The sequence below is a fragment of the Pseudophryne corroboree genome, chromosome 2 (assembly GCF_028390025.1).
Source record: "Pseudophryne corroboree isolate aPseCor3 chromosome 2, aPseCor3.hap2, whole genome shotgun sequence".
Classification (NCBI taxonomy): Eukaryota; Metazoa; Chordata; class Amphibia; order Anura; family Myobatrachidae; genus Pseudophryne; species Pseudophryne corroboree.
In genome coordinates, this window is record NC_086445.1 from 602,946,188 (window position 1) to 602,971,584 (window position 25,397).

At 50.2% G+C, this 25,397-nt stretch overlaps 1 protein-coding gene across 2 annotated transcripts in view; it reads left to right on the forward strand.

Moving 5' to 3' along the window:
* The first annotated feature begins 8,169 nt into the window (after positions 1-8,169).
* Positions 8,170-25,397, forward strand: part of GPN2 (GPN-loop GTPase 2) — a 52,544-nt gene continuing 35,316 nt past the window's right edge. Inside the window, exons 1-3 of one of the 2 annotated variants that reach the window (XM_063954711.1) lie at positions 8,170-8,904; positions 16,571-16,727; positions 16,956-17,130. In XM_063954711.1, the coding sequence (XP_063810781.1) occupies positions 8,482-8,904; positions 16,571-16,727; positions 16,956-17,130 (755 nt within the window). In that variant the 5' untranslated portion in view covers positions 8,170-8,481. The remainder of the gene's footprint in view (positions 8,905-16,570; positions 16,728-16,955; positions 17,131-25,397) is intronic. The other variant, XM_063954710.1, reaches the window with a different exon arrangement.

Genomic DNA, 25,397 nt, shown 5'->3' on the forward strand with positions numbered 1-25,397 from the left:
AGTAAGTGTAAGACGCACACGCAGCCTGGCCTGGTTGATACAGTACTCAACTAAAACGAAGTTGTACTGAACCAAATAACATTTGCAGGAGAACGAAGCGCTGGGCGGGCACCCAGAATCCTCTACGGACTACGAGAAAAGGATTTACCGGTAGGTAACAAAAATCCGATTTTGTCTTACGTCCTAGAGGATGCCGGGGTCCACATTAGTACCATGGGTATGTACCAAAGCTCCCAGAACGGGAGGGAGAACGCTGAGGCTCCTGCAGAACTGACTGACTGAACTTCAGATTATCAGAGGCCAAAGTATCGAACTTGTAAAACTTTGCAAACGTGTTCGACCCAGACCAAGTTGCAGCTCGGCAAAGTTGCACTGCCGAGGCACCCCGGGTAGCCACCCAGGAAGAACCCACCTTACGAGTAGAGTGGGCCTTAACAGATTTTGGACACGGCAGCCCTGCCCTAGAATAAGCATGCTGGATAGTGAACCTAATCCAGCGAGAAATAGTCTGCTTGGAAGCAGCTCTATCTTCATGGAAGATCAAGTAAGGGCTTTTACAGGATAAAGCCCCCAGCTCGGACACGCGTCTAGCAGAAGCCAAGGCCAACAAAGTGACCGCCTTCCATGTAAGAAATTTGACCTCTACCTCCTGTAGAGGTACAAACCAATCCGACTGGAGGAACTGCAACACCACGTTAAGGTCCCAAGGTGCTGTAGGTTGGATATGCAGAACTCCCTTCAAAAAGGTCTGAACCTCAGGGAGGGCAGCCAATTGTTTCTGAAAGAAAATGGATAGGGCTGAAATCTGGCCCTTCACAGAACCCAAACTCAGGCCCATATCCACTCCTGCTTGCAGGAAGAGGAGGAAACGTCCCAGTTGAAACTCCATCGCAGGAATCTTCTTGGACTCACACCAAGAGACATATTTCTTCCAAATACGATGGTAATGTTTAGACTTTACCCCTTTCCTAGCCTGTATGAAGGTAGGAATAACCTTCTTCGGAATGCCCTTCCGAGCAAGAATCAGGCGCTCAACTTCCATGCCGTCAAACGTAGCCGCGGTAAGTCTTGATAGGCGAACGGCCCCTGCTGCAGCAGGTCCCCCGAAGAGGAAGAGGCCTCAGCTCTTCTTGCAGTAGATTCAGAAGGCCCTTCTTGGCCAGTCTGGGGCAATGAGGATCGCTTGAACTCTTATGAGCTTTAGGATTCTTGGGATGAGTGGGAGTGGTGGAAACACGTACACTGACTGGAACACCCACGGAGACACCAGGGCGTCCACTGCCTTTGGGTCCCTTGACCTGGAACAATAACGTCAAAGCTTCTTGTTGAGACGAGAGGCCATCATGTCTATTTGGGGTAAACCCTAAAGATCTGTTATTTCCTTGAACACCTCCGGATGGAGTCCCCACTCTCCTGGATGGAGATTGTGTCTGCTAAGGAAGTCTGCTTCCCAGTTGGCTACTCCCGGAATGAAGATGGCTGACAGCGCTAACACGTGCTTTTCTGTCCAGAGGAGTATTCTTGTCACCTCTGACATTGCCGCTCTGCTCTTCGTTCCGCCTTGCTGGTTTATGTAAGCCACTGTTGTTACGTTGTCCGACTGCACTTGAATGGCCCGATTACTCAGAAGAGGGGCCGCCCGAAGAAGACCGTTGTAGACGGCTCTTAGTTCCAGGATGTTGATGGGCAGGTCGGCTTCCAGGCTTGACCACCATCCTTGGAAGGTTACTCCTTGAGTGACTGCTCCCCAGCCCCGAAGGCTCACATCCGTGGTTAGAAGGACCCAGTCCTGAATCCCAAACCTGCGTTCCTCCAGAAGGTAAGGCAATTTGAGCCACCAGAGGAGTGAAATCCTGGCCTTTGGCGACAGATGAATTCTCTGATGCATGTGGAGGTGAGATCCCGACCACTTGTCCAGGAGATCCAGTTGGAAGGTCCGAGCGTGGAACCTCCCGTACTGGAGAGCCTCGTAAGAGGCCACCATCTTTCCCAATAGGCGAATGCATTGATGAACCGACACCCGGGGTGGCTTCAGGACATCCCGGACCATGGCTTGAATCACCAACGCCTTTTCCTGCGGAAGAAACACATTCTGCACTTCCGTATCCAGGATCATTCCCAGAAATGACAACCTCTGGGTTGGTTCCAAATGTGACTTTGGAAGGTTCAGAATCCAACCGTGACTCTGGAGCAGTCGCGTTGTGAGAACAATGGACTGCCGCAGCCTCTCCTTGGACGATGCCTTTATCAGCAGGTCGTCCAGATATGGAATGATGTTCACACCCTGCTTGCGGAGGAGAATCATAATTTCCACCATCACCTTGGTAAACACCCTCGGTGCTGTGGAGAGGCCGAATGGCAGTGCCTGGAACTGGAAATGACAGTCCAGCAATGCGAAGTGGAGATAAGCCTGATGCAGCAGCCAGATCGGAATGTGGAGGTACGCATCCTTGATATGCAGGGATACCAGGAATTTCCCTTCTTCCAGACCTGATATCACCGCCCTGGGAGACTCCATCTTGAACTTGAACTCCTTTAGAAAGGGGTTCAATGATTTTAGGTTCAGAATGGGCCTGACCGAACCATCCGGTTTTGGTACCACGAAAAGGTTCGAATAGTAACCATTGTTCAGCATGTGAGGTGGTACTGGCACAATGACCTGTGCCTCTACCAGCTTTTGGACAGCGTCTTGTAGTACAGTGCTGTCCTCCAACAGAGTTGGCAAGCCTGACTTGAAAAAGCGATGAGGAGGGAGACTTTGAAATTCCAGCCTGTATCCCTGAGACACAACATCTACCACCCAAGGATCCAGGTCGGATGATACCCAGACATGACTGAAGTGTCTGAGTCTCGCTCCCACTGGCCCCACCACCGGGGCGTGCAGTCCACCGTCATGCGGAGGACTTTGGCGTACCCGAAGCAGGCTTTTGTTCCTGTTAACCTGCAGTGGCAGGCTTCTTGGACTTAACCCGACCTCCCCTAAAGAAGGTATTGGAAGTTCTGGCCTTTCTAGGCTTGTTAGGCTGAAAGGACTGCGTTGCAGATGTAGAGAAAGATTTCTTCGGAGCAGGTGCTGCTGAGGGAAAAAACGAAGATTTACCCGCTGTAGCAGTGGATATCCACGCATCTAGAGCTTCCCCAAAGAGAGCCTGACCTGTATAGGGTAGGGACTCCACACTTTTTCTGGATTCCGCGTCGGCCGACCACTGGCGCAGCCACAGTCCCTGACGAGCTAAAACAGACATGGAAGATATTCCCGCAGCCATGGAACCCAGGCCTTTCATGGATTCTACGATAAAACCTGCGGAATCATGTATGTTGCGTAAATACAATGCAACGTCATCCTTATCCATCGTATCCAAATCCTCAAGTAAGGTAGCCGACCACTTTACTATTGCCTTTGCAATCCATACAGTAGCAATAGTGGGACGTAATATGGCCCCTGAAGCAGTATACATTGATTTATGCGTGTTATCAATTTTCCTATCAGCCAGCTCCTTTAAGGCGGTTAATCCTGGAACAGGTAAAACCACCTTCTTTGAGAGTCTGGACACAGAGGCGTCAACAATCGGCGGGTGGTACATTTTTTCCTATCCTCCTCAGGGAAAGGAAGTGACACCTGGACCCTTTTAGGAATCTGGAATTTTTTCTCAGGGTTTACCCATGCTTTTTCAAATATAGCATTCAATTCCTTTGACGCAGGGAAGGTTAGCGAGGCTTTTTTATTTTCAGTGAAAAAAGCCTCCTCAACCTGCTCAGGTGTGGTATCATTAACATTTAACACATCCCTAATAGCCTCTATCAACAATTGCACCCCCTTTGCAAGAGATACGCATCCCCATCACTATCTGTAGTGTCAGAATCAGTATCCGTGTCGTCTTGTGTGACATACACAAGCGCACGTTTGTGGGGGTATATAACGGGGCGTCCTGAGGTACCAGAACTAGGCCATACTGCCATAGAGCTCTGTAATACCTGGGTTGCAGATTCATTACTTGCAACCCTGTCAGAAATCTGAGAAATCCAAGATTTGACAGAGGAAAACCACTCTGGTTCCCTTGCTGGTATCTGTGCTAAACCAGTGCTATCCTGATTACATGGAATGGGATCATCCTGGGAGGATAAATCCTCTGCAGCATATGACACAGTGTCCCTGGACATAGCTAAAGGAGACCATCAAACACTCCACACACACAAACACACACACACAGGTGGGGGCAAACAGAGTCCCCCCCCCCCCAAGAATGGCAAGAGAGACACAGAGATCGGAGCCAACCCACACACACAGCGCTTTCAGCAAAGGGAGACCCCTTGTCAGCGCAGACTGTGTCCCTTAATAGGAGACACAGTCGGTTTACAGCTTCCCCTCCCCCTTCTACAGCCCCCTGATACCGTGTACTGACAGTTGGAGCTGCCGTGGAGGGACCTGTTCTTCCATCTAGCAATGTGCAGGCAGGAAAATGGCGCTGGAACGCTGCTGGGTCCGCTCTGAGAAGCTCCGCCCCCTTAATGGTGCTGTCTTCCCGCTCTTCATAGATTATACTGGCCTGAGGTAAAACTTGCTGGCTGAGATAGAAACATACATAGAAACATAGAATTTGACGGCAGATAAGAACCACTTGGCCCATCTAGTCTGCCCCCTTTTTCTTTTTATCCTTTAGGTAATCTCAACCCTTTTTGAATCTTAATTCTTTGTAAGGATATTCATATGCCTATCCCAAGCATGTTGAAATTGCTCTACAGTCTTAGCTTCTACCACCTCTGATGAGATCCACGGACCCCGACAGACTTGTGGACCAGTGTGGGGGTAAGCGCTGGCTCAGGGCGCCCCTCACAGCGCCGCACCATGTGCCTCTGAACCTTCACAGGAGCACAGTTGATACTGCTCTCCCTCCCTGTTGCCGCCATCTTCACACCGGCCCCCCGCTTGCTAGGGGGGTCAGTGTCTCACTCACCACTTCTCCAGCACTGTAAGGGGTTGGCGGCATGCTGCTGGGGCAAGCGGTCCCCTGTGGCGGAGACCAATCAGACCCCTCTGGAGCTCAGTGTCCACTCAGCGGAGACAGTGGCTCAGACCCCGCAGGGCGGACACTGCTCCCCCCCTTAGTCCCTCGTTGCAGGCAGGCTGTTGCCAACAGCCTCCTGTAAAAACAAACTCTAAAAATAACTTTAACTAGAAAAGCTCTGTAGAGCTCCCCTGGCTGTGACCGGCTCCTCCGGGCACATTTTCTAAACTGAGTCTGGTGGGAGGGGCATAGAGGGAGGAGCCAGCCCACACTCTCAAACTCTTAAAGTGCCAATGGCTCCTGGTGGACCCATCTATACCCCATGGTACTAATGTGGACCCCAGCATCCTCTAGGACGTAAGAGAAATCGCTATTAGGCGTTTTGTGGGCGTCGATGCACCATTTTGGGGGAGTGGTCCGGACAACGCAGGCGTGTCCGGACAGTTTGTGGGGCTGCGGCCGAAAAGATGGCACCCCTCCGGCTTCCATGTTAGCAAAGCGGGGGTGGGGCTCTGTGCTGGGTGTCTCCTCGCATGTTAGAGTAAAGGGTTGTAGTTGTGCGATTTTTCTCACAACTACAACCCATGCAGAATTGGGCACAAAATGTAATGTGCCCCCCCTTCGCATAGTATAGAATGTAATGAGCATCCCCATAGACTATTATGTACCTACTCCTCATAGTATAGAACAGAGGTTCTCAAACTCGGTCCTCGGGGCCCACACAGTGCATGTTCTGCAGGTCTCCTCACAGAATCGCAAGTGAAATAATTAGCTCCACCTGTGGACCTTTTAAAATGTGTCAGTGAGTAATTAATACACCTGTGCACCTGCTGGGTTACCTGCAAAACATGCACTGTGTGGGCTCCCGAGGACCGAGTTTGAGAACCTCTGGTATAGAATATAATGAGCCTCCCCATAGAATTGAACAGTGGCTCCCAAACGCAGTCCTCAAGGCACCCCAACAGTTCAGGCTTTGAGGACATCCATGCTTAGTCACAGGTGACTTAATTAGTATTTCAGTCCGTTTAATTATACCATCTTTGAACAAGCAGGGATATTCCTAAAACCTGGACTGTTCAGGTACCTTGAGGACCGCATTTTGGAACCACTGGTATAGAATGTATTCCACCCACCCTGCCCCCAGTAGGTACTGCAACTTACCTGGCTTCTGCTTGTCCTGTTCTTTGGGCAGCTGCCTCAGCTACTCAGTGCCGTAACTAGGCATTTTAGCACTGTGTGCAAGAAACGACATTGGCGCCCCCCCCCATGCAAGATAGGGGCAGTGCGCGCCGCAGGCGCGCGAAAAATATATAGGGGCGTGACTTCATGGGGAAGGGGCGTGGCCACAAAATAATAGCAATTCATACTACGGTGCGCAGTAGTCTACATTATTCAAATTACGCTGCACAGTAGCGCCACTACACCAGGTAGAGCCCCTTTTATACATTACAGCAGACAGTGTCCCCCTTTTTACACATTACAGCAGACAGTCTCCCTTTTAACACATTGCGGCAGCCAGTCCCCCTTTTTACACATTGCGGCAGACAGCGTCCCTTTTTTTACACATTACAGCAGACAGCGTCCCCTTTTTTAACATTACGGCAGACAGCGTCCCCTTTTTACACATTACGCAGACGGTGTCCCCCTTTATACACATTGCGGCAGCCAGTCCTTTTTACACATTGCGGCAGCCAGTCCCCATTTTTACACATTGCGGCAGCCAGTCCCCCTTTTTACACATTGCGGCAGCCAGTCCCCCTTTTTACACATTGCGGCAGCCAGGCCCTCTTTTTACACATTGCGGCAGCCAGGCCCCATTTTTACACATTGCGGCAGCCAGTCCCCCTTTTTATACATTGCGGCAGCCAGGCCCCCTTTTTACACATTGCGGCAGCCAGTCCCCCTTTTTACACATTGCGGCAGCCAGTCCCCATTTTTACACATTGCGGCAGCCAGTCCCCCTTTTTACACATTGCGGCAGCCAGTCCCCCTTTTTACACATTGCGGCAGCCAGGCCCCCTTTTTACACATTGCGGCAGCCAGGCCCCCTTTTTACACATTATGGCAGACGGTGTCCCCTGAGAGAGAGAGAGAGAGAGAGAGAGAGAGAGAGAGAGAGAGAGATGCATACTTCCCATCTCCCCGCTGACAGGCTCCTCGTGCAGCTCCCTCGGTGCAGGCAGGTGAGAAGGAGGAGGAGGGAGGGGGACTGGAGCCGCAGCAGCGCTATTTCATTGGTAGTAAGCGCCGCTGCAGCATCCCCCTCTCCTTCCGTATTGGCTGCCCGGCGCTGCTGTGGATGCTGGGATGGAGGAACCGCATCCCAGCATCCACAGCAGCGCCGGGCAGCCAATACGGAACGAGAGGGGGATGCTGCAGCGGCGCTTACTACCAATGAAATAGCGCTGCCGCGGCTCCAGTCCCCCTCCCTCCTCCTCCTTCTCACCTGCCCGGCGCTGTTGCTCTCCGCCCCAGTGCGGCGGCGGCGCACGGCGCAGACTTCAGAGGCATGTAATGAGTCAATTTGACTCATTACATGCCGCTGGCCGTGCGCCCACTTGGCACACACGTAGTTACGGCCCTGCAGCTACTCCTTAAACCAGAGGTTCTCAAACTCGGTCCTCGGGAGCCCACACAGTGCATGTTTTGCAGGTCTCCTCACAGAATCGCAAGTGAAATAATTAGCTCCACCTGTGGACCTTTTAAAATGTGTCAGTGAGTAATTAATACACCTGTGCACCTGCTGGGTTACCTGCAAAACATGCACTGTGTGGGCTCCCGAGGACCGAGTTTGAGAACCTATGCCTTAAACACTCCACCAGCATCATGCATAGGTGGGTTTCCAGTACAGGCACCCTGACATTCCTAATAGGCAACATTACAACAGGTTAAAGTGCACCCAAGTTGTTTGCCATGGCCTCTCTGGCTGCCGTCTGGCAGCGAACGCATGAGGCTGGAGTCTTCTGGAAGCTAGGGGCATCCCCTTCAGGGTTGAGGCTAGATCCAAGTGGCCTAAGGGACCTTTTCCGTCAGGAAGAGGAGCTACGACCCAAGGGGGAGGAGCTACGCCAGCGGGACAGTTGCTCTAGTATCCACGCCACCAACTATTACCTTTAGTAATTCGCCACCGTGCCTGAAGCGTGGCGAGCGTACTTTTCGGGTACCTTGTTCGGCCGTAGCTCCTCCCCCTGGTGACGGATCTCCTCCCCTAGGTACGTCAGAAGGTCCCTTCTCCCACTCCGATATAGAATCAACCAAAACACAACACACCCATCACCTATCGGCTTCAACGGCATCACACAGTGACAGTCACAGAAACAGGAAGTCTCCCGACCCAGCATTTAATTAGTCACATGGTACAAAGATGTTCGTCACGTTGATGTGATGTCACCGTAGCCGCTGCCCGCCTGCAGCTGCACAGTTAGGGACCACTAGCTGCTAACCTGCTGCTGCTCTGCACGGTGGTCACTCCAGCATGGCGGTAGCCAGTGGTGGCGAGCAGCGGCCGCTACTCGGCTTCGGGCAGGCAGTGATCGGTCCCCCTGGCTCCGGGAAGAGCACCTATGTCCGCGCTGTACATGCACTGCTCACTAGCATGGGCCGCCCGGCTGCCATCATCAACCTGGACCCGGCGGGTGAAGAAGAGCCCGGGGCGGCTGTCACCCTGCGGGAGCTGCTGTCTCTGACGGAGGTGATGTCAGAGCTGCACCTAGGACCGAACGGCGCCCTGCTGTACTGCATGGAGTATCTGCAGGGGAACCTGGACTGGCTGCGGGACCGGCTGCTCAGCCTCCGGGGCTCTTACCTCCTGTTTGATTGCCCGGGGCAAGTGGAGCTTTACACCCACCACCCGGCTCTGCCCAAAATACTGAAGCAGCTGGAAACTTGGGGCCTGCGGGTGAGGCTCAATCCACCATGTGTTGTTGCTGTTGTTGTTGTTATTATTATTTTCTCTAACGTCCTAAGTGGATGCTGGGGACTCCGTCAGGACCATGGGGTTTAGCGGCTCCGCAGGAGACAGGGCACAATAATAAAAGCTTTAGGATCAGGTGGTGTGCACTGGCTCCTCCCCCTATGACCCTCCTCCAAGCCTCAGTTAGATTTTTGTGCCCGGCCGAGAAGGGTGCAATCTAGGTGGCTCTCCTGAGCTGCTTAGAATAAAAGTTTAAGTTAGGTTTTTTATTTTCAGTGAGTCCTGCTGGCAACAGGCTCACTGCTACGAGGGACTTAGGGGAGAGAAGTAAACTCACCTGCGTGCAGGATGGATTTGCTTCTTAGGCTACTGGACACCATTAGCTCCAGAGGGAGTCGGAACACAGGTCTCACCCTGGGGTTCGTCCCGGAGCCGCGCCGCCGACCCCCCTTGCAGATGCCGAAGTTGAAGAGGTCCAGAGGTCCAGAAACAGGCGGCAGAAGACTTTCAGTCTTCATAAGGTAGCGCACAGCACTGCAGCTGTGCGCTATTGTTGTCAGCACACTTCATACCAGCGGTCACTGAGGGTGCAGGGCGCTGGGGGGGGCGCCCTGGGCAGCAATGTAGTATACCTTTTTTATGGCTAAAATACATCACATATAGCCCTTGAGGCTATATGGATGTATTTAACCCCTGCCAGATCTCACAAACTCCGGGAGAAGAGCCCGCCGTTTTAGGGGGCGGGGCCTATTCTCCTCAGCACACGGCGCCATTTTCCTGCTCAGCTCTGCTGTGAGGAAGGCTCCCAGGCTCTCCCCTGCACTGCACTACAGAAACAGGGTTAAAACAGAGAGGGGGGGCACTTATTTGGCGATATGATTACATATGTGAAAATGCTATAAGGGAAAACACTTATATAAAGGTTGTCCCTGTATAATTATAGCGTTTTTGGTGTGTGCTGGCAAACTCTCCCTCTGTCTCCCCAAAGGGCTAGTGGGGTCCTGTCCTCTATCAGAGCATTCCCTGTGTGTGTGCTGTGTGTCGGTACGTGTGTGTCGACATGTAGAAGGACGATGTTGGTGAGGAGGCGGAGCAAATTGCCTGTATTGGTGATGTCACTCTCTAGGGAGTCGACACCGGAATGGATGGCTTATTTAGGAATTACGTGATAATGTCAACACGATGCAAGGTCGGTTGACGACATGAGACGGCCGGCAAACAAATTAGTACCTGTCCAGGCGTCTCAGACACCGTCAGGGGCTTGTAAAAACGCCCATTTACCTCAGTTGGTCGACACAGACACGGACACTGACTTCAGTGTCGACGGTGAAGAAACAAACGTATTTTCCTTTAGGGCCACACGTTACATGTTAAGGGCAATGAAGGAGGTGTTACATATTTCTGATACTACAAGTACCACAAATAAGGGTATTATGTAGGGTGGGAATAATCTACTTGTAGTTTTTCCTGAATCAGATAAATTAAAGGGTGTGATGATACGTGGGTTTCCTCCGATAGAAAATATTGGAGGTATACCTTTTCCCGCCAGAAGTGAGGGCGAGTTGGGAAACACACCTTAGGGTGGATAAGGCGCTCACACGCTTATAAAAACAAGTGGCGTTACCGTCTCCAGATACGGCCGCCCTCAAGGAGCCAGCTGATAGGAAGCTGAAAAATATCCTAAAAAGTATATACACACATACTGGTGTTCTACTACGACCAGCAATCGCCTCAGCCTGGATGTGCAGCGCTGGGGGGGCTTGGTCGGATTTCCTGACTGAAAATATTGATACCCTTGACAGGAACAATATTTTATTGACTATAGAGCATTTTAAGGATGCATTTCTATATATGCGAGATGCGCAGAGGGATATTTGCATTCTGACATCAAGAGTAGATGTGATGTCCATATCTGCCAGACGATGTTTATAGACACGACAGTGGTCAGGTGATGCAGATTCCAGACGGCACATGGAAGTATTGCCGTATAAAGGGGCGGTCCATCGGACCTGGTGGCCATGGCAACAGCTGGAAAATCCACTTTTGTTACCCCAAGTCACATCTCAGCAGAAAAGGACACAGTCTTTTCAGTCTCAGTCCTTTCGTACCCATAAAGGCAGGCGGGCAAAAGGCCAGTCATATCTGCCCAGGGTTAGAGGAAAGGGAAGAAGACTGCAGCAGGCAGCCCATTCCCAGGAACAGAAGTCCTCCACAGCTTCTGCCAAGTCCGCAGCATGACGCTGGGGCCATACAAGCGGACTCAGGTGCGGTGGGGGGTCATCTCAAGAGTTTCAGCACGCAGTGGGCTCACTCGCAAGTGGACTCCTGGATCCTACACATAGTATCCCAGGTGTACATTGGAAATTCGAGACGTCTTCCCCTCACAAGTTCCTGAAGTCTGCTTTACCAACGTCTCCCTCCGACAGGGAGGCAGTATTGGGAAAAAATTCACAGGCTGTATTCCCAGCAGGTGATAATCAAAGTACCCCTCCTACAACAAGGGAAGGGGTATTATTCCACACTATATTGTGGTACTGAAGCCAAACGGCTCGGTGAGATCTAAAAGATTTGAACAATTGCATACAAGGGTTCAAATCAAGATGGAGTCACTCAGAGCAGTGATAGCGAACCAGGACGATATGGTGTCACTGGATATCAGGGACGCTTACCTACATGTCCAAATTTTGCCCTTCTCACCAAGGGATTTCAGGTTCGTGGTACAGAACTGTCACTATCAGTTCAGACGCTGCCGTTTGGATTGTCCACGGCACCCCGGGTCTTTACCAAGGTAATGGCCGAAATGATGATTCTTCCTAAAAGAAATATGGACGCTTTCCTGATAAGGGCAAGGTCCAGAGAACAGTTGGCGGTCGGAGTAGCACTATCTCAAGTAGTTCTACGACCGCACGAGTGGATTCTAAATATTCCAAAATCGCAGCTTTTTCCGACGACACGTCTAATGTTCCTAGGAATGATTCTGGACACAGTCCAGAAAAGGATGTTTTCTCCCGGAGAAGAAGGCCAGGGAGTTATCCGAGCTAGTCAGGAACCTCCTAAAACCAGGAAAAGTATCAGTGCATCATTGCACAAGGGTCCTGTGAAAAATGGTGGTTTCTTACAAAGCGATCCCATTCGGTAGATTTCACGCAAGAACCTTTCAGTGGAATCTGCTGGGAAAATGGTCCGGATCGCATCTTCATATGCATCAGCGGATAACCCTGTCTCCAAGGACAAGGGTGTTTTCTTCTGCGGTGGCTGCAGAGTGCTCATCTATGAAAGGGCCGCAGATTCGACATTCAGGACTGGGTCCTGGTGACCACGGATGCCAGCCTGAGTGGCTGGGGAGCAGTCACACAAGGAAAAAATTTCCAGGGAGTGTGATCAAGTCTGGAGACTTCTCTCCACATAAATATACTGGAGCTAAGGGCAATTTACAAGGCTCTAAGCTTAGCAAGACCTCTGCTTCAAGGTCAGCCGGTATTGATCCAGTGGGACAACATCACGGCAGTCGCCCACGTAAACGGACAGGGCGGCACATGAAGCAGGAGGGAAATGGCAGAAACTGCAAGGATTCTTCGCTGGGCGAAAAAATCATGTGATAACACTCTCAGCAGTGTTAATTCCGGGAGTGGAAAACTGGGAAGCAGACTTCCTCAGCAGGCATAACCTCCACCCGGGAGAGTGGGGACTTCAGCGGGAAGTCTTCCACATGATTGTAAACCGTTGGGAAAAACCAAAGGTGGACATGATGGCGTCCCGCCTGAACAAAAAACTAGACAGATATTGCGCCAGGTCAAGGGACCCTCAGGCAATAGCGGTGGACGCTCTGGTAACACTGTGGGTGTACCAGTCAGGGTATGTGTTCCCTCCTATGCATCTCATACAAAAAGTACTGAGAATCATAAGAAGGAGATGAGTAAGAACGATACTCGTGGTTCCGGATGGGTCAAGAAGGACTTGGTACCCGGAACTTCAAGAGATGCTCACGGAAGAACCGTGGCCTCTACCTTTAAGAGAGGACCTGCTCCAGCAGGGGCCTTGTCTTTTCCAAGACTTACCGCGGCTGCGTTTGACGGCATGGCAGTTGAACGCCGGATCCTGAAAGGGCATTCCAGATGAAGTCATCCCTACTCTGGTCGAAGCCAGGAAGGATGTAACTGCAAAACATTTTCACCGCATTTGGCGAAAATATGTTGCGTGGTGTGAGGCCAAGAAGGTCCCTACAGAGGAATTCCAACTGGGTCGTTTCCTACATTTCCTGAAAACAGGACGGTCTATGGGCCTAAAATTAGGGTCCATTAAGGTTCAAATTTCGACCCTGTCGAATTTCTTCCAGAAAGAACTGGCTTCAGTGCCTGAAGTTCAGACGTTTGTAAAAGGGGTACTGCATATACAGCCTCCTTTTGTGCCCCCAGTGGCACCTTGGGATCTCAATGTTGTTTTGAGTTTCCTAAAGTCACATTGGTTTGATCCACTCACCACTGTGGAATTAAAATATTTCACATGGAAGGTGAAGATTCTATTAGCCCTGGCTTCAGCCAGGCGTGTGTCAGAATTGGCGGCTTTATCATATAAAAGCCCTTACTTAATTTTTCATTCTGACAGGGCAGAATTGAGGACTCGTCCTCAATTTCTCCTTAAGGTGTTTTCTGTTTTTCACATGAACCAACCTATTGTGGTACCTGCGGCTACTAGGGACTTGGAGGACTCCAAGTTACTTGACGTTGTCAGGGCCCTGAAAATATGTTTCCAGGACGACTGGAGTCAGAAAATCTGACTCGCTGTTTAGCCTGTATGCACCCAACAAGATGGGTGTTCCTGCTTCTAAGCAGACAATTGCTCGCTGGATTTGTAGTACAATTCAGCTTGCACATTCTGTGGCAGGCTTGCCACAGCCAAAATCAGTAAAAGCCCATTCCACAAGGAAGTGGGCTCATCTTGGGCGGCTGCCCGAGGGGTCTCGGCTTTACAACTTTGCCGAGCTGCTACTTGGTCAGGGGCACACCCTGACTGAGGAGGACCTGGAGTTCTCTCATTCGGTGCTGCAGAGTCATCCGCACTCTCCCGCCCGTTTGGGAGCTTTGGTATAATCCCCATGGTCCTGACGGAGTCCCCAGCATCCACTTAGGACGTTAGAGAAAATAAGAATTTACTTACCGATAATTCTATTTCTCGTAGTCCGTAGTGGATGCTGGACGCCCATCCCAAGTGCGGATTGTCTGCAATACTTGTACATAGTTATTGTTACAAAAATCGGGTTATTCTTGTTGTGAGCCATCTTTTCAGAGGCTCCTTCGTTGTTATCATACTGTTAACTGGGTTCAGATCACAGGTTGTACGGTGTGATTGGTGTGGCTGGTATGAGTCTTACCCGGGATTCAATATCCTTCCTTATTATGCACGCTCGTCCGGGCACAGTATCCTAACTGAGGCTTGGAGGAGGGTCATAGGGGGAGGAGCCAGTGCACACCACCTGATCCTAAAGCTTTTATTATTGTGCCCTGTCTCCTGCGGAGCCGCTAAACCCCATGGTCCTGACGGAGTCCCCAGCATCCACTACGGACTACGAGAAATAGAATTATCGGTAAGTAAATTCTTCTTCTTCTTCTTATTATTATTATTATTATTATTATTAGCACTCCGCTCTATGGCTGCGACTGGAAGTGACATAAAGGGGCCCGTTCTCCTCATCTGAGCAAGTAGGGATTTACAAGTTCCATCTTTACAAACTTCTGCAATGCCCTGCTGAGTGTAGTGGTACAGTAAATGCACCTACACCAATGGTTCCCAAACTGTCCCTGGGGTGCCTCAGGACACTTGCAGGGGTGCCTTAGATTGGTGGTCCAGGACCAATGTAAATTATTTATGGTCAATGTAATACCACTTTCAGACAGAAAAATCTCAAAAACCTGGATTTTTCACAGGTTTGTGTTCCCGGGAAAAACCCGTGTTACAGTCCCTTACCCCCTTTCACACGGAACACAAAACCCGGAAAATTCCCGGGTCAACCCCTTTCAGACAGAACCCGTGTCAGCCGTGCAATAGACTTGTGTGTCATAAAAAATGGACTGTTTTTATGGCACACAGAGATGAGGTCATGAAAGTGGGTGGTGGGTGTCATTAGCCATGGCCAATGAGAAACTGCTGAGTAGCCCCGCGCAGCATAATGATGACCTCAGACGCCAGTGCAGTGCCCGCTCAGCCAATCGGAGAGACCCTGCTGCTCAGCCAATTGCCAGTGCCCCGCCAGCTCAGCCAATAAGCGCTGTCAGCCGCGACCCGTTTATAAAATACCGGGTCGGACCCTTTCAGACAGCCGGCAACCCGTGTAAGAGCCGGGAAAACCCCAGGTAAATTCCTGGGTCGAATTCCTGGGAACTCGGTCCCGTGTTGACCCTTTCAGACAGAAAAAAATCCCGGGTCGTCCCTTCAGGAGCCGGGAAATTACCGGGTTCTTTTCTCTGTCTGAAAGGGGTATAATAGGCAAAACCAGCGCTGGTGGCTGCCAATCATAAACTGTGTGGACAAACAGAACCAATTCCTGTCCCTAACCACACAATTGAACCTAAGGATAACATATAAACACAATTTACTTCATTTAATATTTATTCTAAATCTCTCAAAAGAAAACTTTTGGCCTAGGGGTGCCGTGAAAAAAATTCTGATACTCTAGGGTGCCGTGATTCAAAAAACTTTGGCAACCACTGCCCTACACGTTACCCACAGATTGCGGTAATGTCCCGTTCCCGCGAAAAGTCAGGTTGGGGAATCTGGTATATTAAATACGATTAAAATTCATTCCCTGAACGGGATTGGCAAATTGGGTATTTTTAACACGTTAACTTCCTAGATTGGCGATCATCGATGATCAGTGGTGCCTGTTGAATTGGGGAAATGGCTTTCCACAATATGTGGGACTTCAGAACTTCTGCATATAAGCAGGAACTCCAATGGGTTGCAATTTATTTAGGCAAAGATAAGTTAAGCATCAGTTCAGAAAGAGAAGGTGCGCACTGGGTAAATTGGTACACCAGCACTTTTGTTAACTCATAACCACTTATGCAGCACAATAGTCTAAAGGTGGGTACACACTGGTAGATATATCTGCCGATCAATTGATCGGCAGATAGATCTATGGACGGATCGGGCAGTGTGTTGAGCATACACACTGTCCGATCCATTGGGGTCTGACGTCATGAACTGGGCGGGCATGTACACATGGCCGTCCAGTACAGCTCTCAATCACCGCCGGCTGCCGCAGCATGTGTACGGGCGGTCGGACACACAGCGACGCGCCAATATATCGGTAGATATATTGGCCATCGGCTGTGCTGCGGGGCCTCCGCGATACGTCTGAACGACGGAGTTCACAGACGTATCGGCCGTACACACTGGCCGACGGACCCGCGATATATTGGCCGCTCAAGAGAACGCCCGATATATCGGCCAGTGTGTACCCACCTTAACATTACCTGCTGAATAAAAATGCATTAAAGCATAAAATCGGATTGTCCAACTAACTATACAATAATATCACTGTTTAGATTATTTACCTGAATTGTCCTATCTGCAAACTAGCAGTGATTTGCTGTGATGTTGCAGAAGATGTAAGTGAAAATTGCTAATTTTATTTCCATTTTTGTATTTTCAGCTGTGTGCAGTACACCTTGTGGACTCCCATTATTGCACAGACCCAGCCAAGTTCATCTCTGTCCTGTGTACTTCTTTGAGTACCATGCTTCATGTGCAGCTGCCACACATCAACATCCTTTCCAAGATGGATCTTATTGAGCAGTATGGTCGCCTTGGTGAGGCTGGGATGCATCACGGGAGGGTGTTTAGAAGGATTGGTCAGGGATCCATAGAGACCGTATGACCAAGGACATCATTCAACAGGCGGTGTAGAGTTTGTTGCAAACTGAGTGAAGTTCTAATCTGAAAACCAGCAGCAAAGAATAAATTATTTAAAAGATTTGACAAGTTCATGATTGTTTACATTCATACTATCAAATTGACATGTCTCTTTCTCATTGCAGCTTTTAATATTGACTACTACACTGAGGTTATGGATCTTTCCTATCTGGTGAATCATCTGACCTCTGATCCATTTTTTCGGCGGCATCGTAGGCTTCATGAGAAAATAGCGGAGATCATCCAGGATTATGGACTGGTGTCATTCATGCCACTCAGCATCAAGGTCAGGACAGATTGGTGAGATGTGGAAAGGTGTGCATGGAGGAAAGCGTTGCAGTGATGTAATGGAACTAATTTATCCCAGCTGTAAAATAAAAGTAAAAACCTGATAAAAGTCAGAGCACAGTACTGCAGACACTGTAACATCACAATGTTGTAGGTCTTGTATATTTATACAGGTCAGAAATGATCTCAAGTATGTTTTTATTTTACAGAAGAGGGTACATTTAGCTCTTTGTAATACACTAAACAAACCAAGGGGTCTATGTACTAAGCTTTGAAGATACAGTGCTCCTAAAGGCCATGTTACAGGTTGTTTGGAAAATTACTGCTAGGAGCTGATTGGTTGGATTTCCCCCCCCTCTTTTGTTCTAGAGGATGCTGGGGTCCACATTAGTACCATGGGGTATAGATGAGTCCACCAGGAGCCATTGGCACTTTAAGAGTTTGAGAGTGTGGGCTGGCTCCTCCCTCTATGCCCCTCCTACCAGACTCAGTTTAGAAAATGTGCCCGGAGGAGCCGGTCACAGCTAGGGGAGCTCTCCTAAGTTTTCCTGGTAAAAAAGTTTTTCTCTGACGTCCTAGTGGATGCTGGGGACTCCGTAAAGGACCATGGGGAATAGACGGGCTCCGCAGGAGACTGGGCACTCTAAAAGAAAGATTAGGTACTATCTGGTGTGCACTGGCTCCTCCCTCTATGCCCCTCCTCCAGACCTCAGTTAGATTTCTGTGCCCGGCCGAGCTGGATGCACACTAGGGGCTCTCCTGAGCTCCTAGAAAGAAAGTTTATTTTAGGTTTTTTATTTTACAGCGAGACCTGCTGGCAACAGGCTCACTGCATCGAGGGACTAAGGGGAGAAGAAGCGAACCTACCTGCTTGCAGCTAGCTTGGGCTTCTTAGGCTACTGGACACCATTAGCTCCAGAGGGATCGACCGCATGGAACTGGCCTTGGTGTTCGTTCCCGGAGCCGCGCCGCCGTCCCCCTTACAGAGCCAGAAGCAAGAAGAGGTCCGGAAAATCGGCGGCAGAAGACATCAGTCTTCACCAAGGTAGCGCACAGCACTGCAGCTGTGCGCCATTGCTCCTCATGCACACTTCACACTCCAATCACTGAGGGTGCAGGGCGCTGGGGGGGGGGCGCCCTGAGCAGCAATAAAAACACCTTGGCTGGCAAATATATCACAATATATAGCCCCAGAGGCTATATATGTGATAAATACCCCTGCCAGAATCCATAAAAAAGCGGGAGAAAAGTCTGCGAAAAAGGGGCGGAGCTATCTCCCTCAGCACACTGGCGCCATTTTCTCTTCACAGTGCAGCTGGAAGACAGCTCCCCAGGCTCTCCCCTGTAGTTTGCAGGCTCAAAGGGTTAAAAAGAGAGGGGGGGCACAAAATTTAGGCGCAATATTGTATATACAAGCAGCTATTGGGAAAAATTCACTCAATATAGTGTTAATCCCTAAATTATATAGCGCTCTGGTGTGTGCTGGCATACTCTCTCTCTGTCTCCCCAAAGGGCTGTGTGGGGTCCTGTCCTCAGTCAGAGCATTCCCTGTGTGTGTGCGGTGTGTCGGTTCGGCTGTGTCGACACGTTTGATGAGGAGGCTTATGTGATGGCAGAGCAGATGCCGATAAATGTGATGTCGCCCCCTGTGGGGCCGACACCAGAGTGGATGGATAGGTGGAAGGTATAAACCGACAGTGTCAACTCCTTACATAAAAGGCTGGATGACGTAACAGCTATGGGACAGCCGGCTTCTCAGCCCGCGCCTGCCCAGGCGTCTCAAAGGCCATCAGGGGCTCAAAAACGCCCGCTCCCTCAGATGGCAGACACAGATGTCGACACGGAGTCTGACTCCAGTGTCGACGAGGTTGAGACATATACACAATCCACTAGGAACATCCGTTACATGATCCCGGCAATAAAAAAATGTGTTACACATTTCTGACATTAACCCAAGTACCACTATAAAAGGGTTTTATGTTTGGGGAGAAAAAGCAGGCAGTGTTTTGTTCCCCCATCAAATGAGTGAATGAAGTGTGAAAAAGCGTGGGTTCCCCCGATAAGAAACTGGTAATTTCTAAAAAGTTACTGTTGGCGTACCCTTTCCCGTCAGAGGATAAGTTACGCTGGGAGATATCCCCTAGGGTGGATAAGGCGCTCACACGTTTGTCAAAAAAGGTGGCACTGCCGTCTTAGGATACGGCCACTTTGAAGGTACCTGCTGATAAAAAGCAGGAGGCTATCCTGAAGTCTGTATTTACACACTCAGGTACTAGACTGAGACCTGCAGATAGTGCTGCTGCAGCGTGGTCTGTAACCCTGTCAAACAGGGATACTATTTTGCGAACATAAGACGTCGTCTTCTATATGAGGGATGCACAGAGGGATATTTTGCCGGCTGGCATCCAAAATTGATGCAATGTCCATTCTGTCAGGAGGGTATTAGAGACCCGACACTGGACAGGTGATGCTGACTTTAAAAGGCACATAGAGCCTTATAAGGGTGAGGAATTGTTTGGGGATGGTCTCTGGGACCTCGTATCCACAGCAACAGCTGGGAAGAAATTTTTTTACCTCAGGTTTCCTCACAGCCTAAGAAAGCACTGTATTATCAGGTACAGGCCTTTCGGCTTCAGAAAAGCAAGCGGGTCAAAGGCGCTTGCTTTCTGCACAGAGACGAGGGAAGAGGGAAAAAGCTGCACCAGTCAGCCAGTTCCCAGAATCAAAATTCTTCCCCTGAGTCCACCGCATGACGCGGGGGCTCCACAGGCGTAGCCAGGTAAGGTGGGGGGCCGCCTCAAAAATTTCAGCGATCAGTGGGCTCGCTCACAGGATCCCTGGATCCTTCAGGTAAGTATCTCAGGGGTACAAGCTGGAATTCGAGGCGTCTTTCCCCCCCCCCCGCCGTTTCCTCAAATCTGCCTTGCCGACAACTCCCTCAGGCAGGGAGGCTGTGCTAGAGGCAATTCACAAGCTGTATTCCCAGCAGGTGATAGTCAAGGTGCCCCTACTTCAACAAGGACGGGGTTACTATTCCACACTGTTTGTGGTACCGAAACCGGACGGTTCAGTGAGACCCATTTTAAATTTGAAATCCTTGAACACATACATAAAAAAATTCAAGTTCAAGATGGAATCGCTCAGGGCGGTTATTGCAAGCCTGGAGGAGGGGGATTACATGGTATCCCTGGACATCAAGGATGCTTACCTACATGTCCCCATTTACCATCCTCACCAGGAGTACCTCAGATTTGTGGTACAGGATTGCCATTACCAATTCCAAACACTGCCGTTTGGACTGTCCACGGCACCGAGGGTCTTTACCAAGGTAATGGCAGAAATGATGATACTCCTTCAAAAAAAAAAAGGGAGTTTTAATTATCCCGTACTTGGACGATCTCCTTATAAAGGAGAGGTCCAAGGAGCAGTTGTTGGTCGGAGTAGCACTATCTCGGGAAGTGCTACAACAGCACAGATGGATTCTATACATTCCAAGGTCACAGCTGGTTCCTACCACACACCTACTGTTTCTGGGGATGGTTCTGGACACAGAACAGAAAAAAGTGTTTCTCCCGCAGGAGAAAGCCAAGGAGCTGTCATCTCTAGTCAGAGACCTCCTGAAACCAAAACAGGTATCGGTGCATCACTGCACACGAGTCCTGGGAAAAATGGTAGCTTCTTACGAAGCAAAATTCCATTCGGCAGGTTCCATGCAAGAACCTTTCAGTGGGACCTCTTGGACAAGTGGTCGGGATCGCATCTTCAGATGCATCGGCTGATAACCCTGTCTCCAAGGACCAGGGTATCTCTACTGTGGTGGCTGCAGAGTGCTCATCTTCAAGAGGGCCGCAGATTCGGCATACAGGACTGGGTCCTGGTAACCACGGATGCCAGCCTTTGAGGCTGGGGGGCAGTCACACAGGGAAGAAATTTCCAAGGACTTTGGTCAAGTCAGGAGTCGTCCCTACACATAAATATTCTGGAACTGAGGGCCATTTACAATGCCCTTAGTCTGGCAAGGCCTCTGCTTCAAAACCAGCCGGTACTGATCCAATCAGACAACATCACGGCAGTCGCCCATGTAAACCGACAGGGCGGCACAAGAAGCAGGATGGCGATGGCAGAAGCCACAAGGATTCTCCGATGGGCGGAAAATCACGTCTTAGCACTGTTAGCAGTGTTCATTCCGGGAGTGGACAACTGGGAAGCAGACTTCCTCAGCAGACACGACCTACACCCGGGAGAGTGGGGACTTCATCCAGAAGTCTTCCAACTGTCGGTAAACCGTTGGGAAAGGCCACAGGTGGACATGATGGCGTCCCGCCTAAACAAAAAACTAGATATTGCGCCAGGTCAAGGGACCCTCAGGCAATAGCTGTGGACGCTCTAGTGACACCGTGGGTGTACCAGTCGGTTTATGTATTCCCTCCTCTGCCTCTCATACCAAAGGTACTGAGAATAATAAGAAAACGAGGAGTAAGAACGATACTCGTGGTTCCGGATTGGCCAAGAAGAGCTTGGTACCCAGAACTTTAAGAAATGATATCAGAGGACCCATGGCCTCTACCGCTCAGACAGGATCTGCTACAGCAGGGGCCCTGTCTGTTCCAAGACTTACCGCGGCTGCGTTTGACGGCATGGCGGTTGAATTCCGGATCCTAAAGGAAAAGGGCATTCCGGAGGAAGTCATTCCTACGCTGATAAAAGCCAGGAAAGAAGTAACCGCAAACCATTATCACCGTATTTGGCGAAAATATGTTGCGTGGTGTGAGGCCAGGAAGGCCCCAACAGAGGAATTTCAGCTGGGTCGTTTTCTGCACTTCCTACAGTCAGGAGTGACTATGGGCCTAAACTTGGGTTCCATTAAGGTCCAGATTTCGGCTCTGTCGATTTTCTTCCAGAAAGAACTGGCTTCACTGCCTGGAGTTCAGACATTTGTAAAGGGAGTGCTACATATTCAGCCCCCTTTTGTGCCTCCTGTGGCACCTTGGGATCTCAACGTGGTGTTGAGTTTCCTAAAATCACATTGGTTTGAGCCACTTAAATCTGTGGATTTGAAATATCTCATGTGGAAAGTGGTCATGTTATTGGCCTTGGCTTCGGCCAGGCGTGTGTCAGAATTGGCGGCTTTGTCATGTAAAAGCCCTTATCTGATTTTCCATATGGATAGGGCAGAATTGAGGACTCGTCCCCAGTTTCTCCCTAAGGTGGTATCAGCTTTTCACTTGAACTAACCTATTGTAGTGCCTGCGGCTAATAGGGACTTGGAAGATTCCAAGTTACTGGACGTAGTCAGGGCCTTAAAAATGTATATTTCCAGGACGGCTGGAGTCAGGAAAATTGACTCGCTTTTTATCCTGTAGGCACCCAACAAAATAGGTGCTCCTGCTTCTAAGCAGACTATTGCTCGCTGAATTTGTAGCACAATTCAGCTGGAGCATTCTGCGGCTGGATTGCCGCATCCTAAATCAGTAAAAGCCCATTCCACGAGGAAAGTGGGCTCATCTTGGGCGGCTGACGAGGGGTCTCGGCTTTACAACTTTGCCGAGCTGCAACTTGGTCAGGGGCAAACACGTTTGCAAATTTGATACCCTGGCTGAGGAGGACCTTGAGTTCTCTCATTCGGTGCTGCAGAGTCATCCGCACTCTCCCGCCCGTTTGGGAGCTTTGGTATAATCCCCATGGTCCTTACGGAGTCCCCAGCATCCACTAGGACGTCAGAGAAAATAAGATTTTACTCACCGGTAAATCTATTTGTCGTAGTCCGTAGTGGATGCTGGGCGCCCATCCCAAGTGCGGATTGTCTGCAATACTTGTATGTAGTTATTGCCTAACTAAGGGTTTTTGGTGAGCCATCTGTTGAGAGGCTCAGTTATATTTCATACTGTTAACTGGGTGTAGTATCACGAGTTATACGGTGTGATTGGTGTGGCTGGTATGAGTCTTACCCGGAATTCAAAATCCTTCCTTATTGTGTCAGCTCTTCCGGGCACAGTATCCTAACTGAGGTCTGGAGGAGGGGCATAGAGGGAGGAGCCAGTGCACACCAGATAGTACCTAATCTTTCTTTTAGAGTGCCCAGTCTCCTGCGGAGCCCGTCTATTCCCCATGGTCCTTACGGAGTCCCCAGCATCCACTACGGACTACGAGAAATAGATTTACCGGTGAGTAAAATCTTATTTTATTTTTTAGAGTTTATTATTTTCCAGGGAGGCTGCTGGCAACAGCCTCCCTGCAGCGAGGGACTGAGGTGGGGAGCAGTGTCTGCCCTGCGGGGTCTGAGCCACTGTCTCCGCTGACTGGACGCTGAACTCCAGTGGAGTCTGATCGTACTCTGCCACAAGGGACTGCTCTCCCCAGCAGCATGCCGCCCCCACCTTGCAGAGCTGAAGAATCTGTGACGGGTGAGACACCGACCCCCCCCCCCTAGCAAGCGGGGGGTCTGTGTGAAGATGGCAGCATAAGGGTAGGAGTGCAGTATTAACTGCGCTCTGGAGATGGATCAGCGGTACATGGTGCGGAGCTATGAGGGGTGCCCTGAGCCAGCACGACACCCTACACTGGTCCAGAAGCCTGTCAGGGACCCCGGATCTCAGCCAGCACTAAATTCTCAGGCCAGTATAATCTGATGAAGAGCGGGAAGACAGCACCATTTTGGGGGCGGAGCTTCTCCTCAGAGCAGACCCAGCAGCGTTCAACGCCATTTTCCTGCCTGCACAGCGCTGACGAGAATCGGGTCCCTCCACAGCAACTCCAGCTATCTGTAAACGGTACCAGGGGGTTGTAGAAAGGGGGGGGGGGGGAGGCTGCAATAGGACTGTGTATCCTATTAAGGTACACAGCGCTGAAAATGGGTCTCCCTTTGGTAAAAAAGCGCTGTGCGTGGGTTGGCTCCAATCTCTGTGTCTCTTGGGGGGGAAACTCTGTCTGCCCTCCCCTGTGTGTGTGGTGTTTGGTGGTCTCCTTTAGCTATGTCCAGGGACACTGTGTCATATGCTGCGGAGGATTTGTCCTCCCAGGATGATCCCATTCCATGTAATCAGGATAGCACTGGTTTAGCACAGATACCAGCAAGGGAACCTGAGTGGTTTTCCTCTATCAAATCTTGAATTTCTTAGACTTCTGACACGGTTGCAAGTAATGAATCTGCAACCCAGGTATTACAGAACTCTATGGCAGTATGGCCTGTTTCTGGTACCTCGGGACGCTCTGCTATATACCCCCACAAACGTGCGCTTGTGCATGTCACACAGGATGACACTGATACAGATTCTGACACCACAGACTGTGATGGGGATGTGTTGCGGGGGTCTGCATCTCTTGCAAAGGGGGTGCAATTGATGATAGCCTCTATCAAGGATGTGTTGAATATTAATGATACCACACCTGAGCAGGTTGAGGAGGCTTTTTTCACTGAAAATAAAAAAGCCTCGCTAACTTTCCCTGCGTCAAAGGAATTGAATGCTATATTTGAGAAAGCATGGGAAAACCCGGAGAAAAAATTCCAGATCCCTAAAAGGGTCCAGGTGTCACTTCCTTTCCCTGAGGAGGATAGGAAAAAATGGGAAAACCCGCGATTGTTGACTCATCTGTGTCCAGGCTCTCAAAGAAGGTGGTTTTACCTGTTCCAGGATTAACCGCCTTAAAGGAGCCGGCTGATCGAAAGATTGATAATACACTTAAATCAATGTACACTGCTTCAGGGGCCATATTACGTCCCACTATTGCTAGTGCAAAGGCTATAGTAAAGTGGTCGGCTACCTTACTAGAGGATTTGGATACGATGGATAAGGGTGATGTTGAATTATTTTTACGCAATGTTCACGATTCAGCAGGTTTTATCGTAGAATCCATGAAAAACCTGGGTTCCGTGGCTGCGGGAATCTCTTCCATGTCTGTTTCAGCTCGTCGGGGACTGTGGCTGCACCAGTGGTCGGCCGACGTGGAATCCAGAAAGATTGTGGAGTCCGTACCTTATACAGGTCAGGCTCTCTTTGGGGAAGCTTTAGACGCGTGGATATCCACGGCTACAGCGGGTAAGTCTGTTTCTTCCCTCAGCTGCACCTGCTCCGAAGAAATCCTTCCCTTCATCAGCAAGACAGTCCTTTCGGCCTAACAAGCCTAGAAAGGCCAGACCGTCCAATACCTTCTTTAGGGGAGGTCGAGTTAAGTCCAAGAAACCTGCCGCTGCAGGTTCCCAGGAACAAAAGCCTGCTTTGGGTACGCCAAAGTCCTCCGCATGACGGTGGTACCGCGCGGCCTGGAGGTGGGGCCAGTGG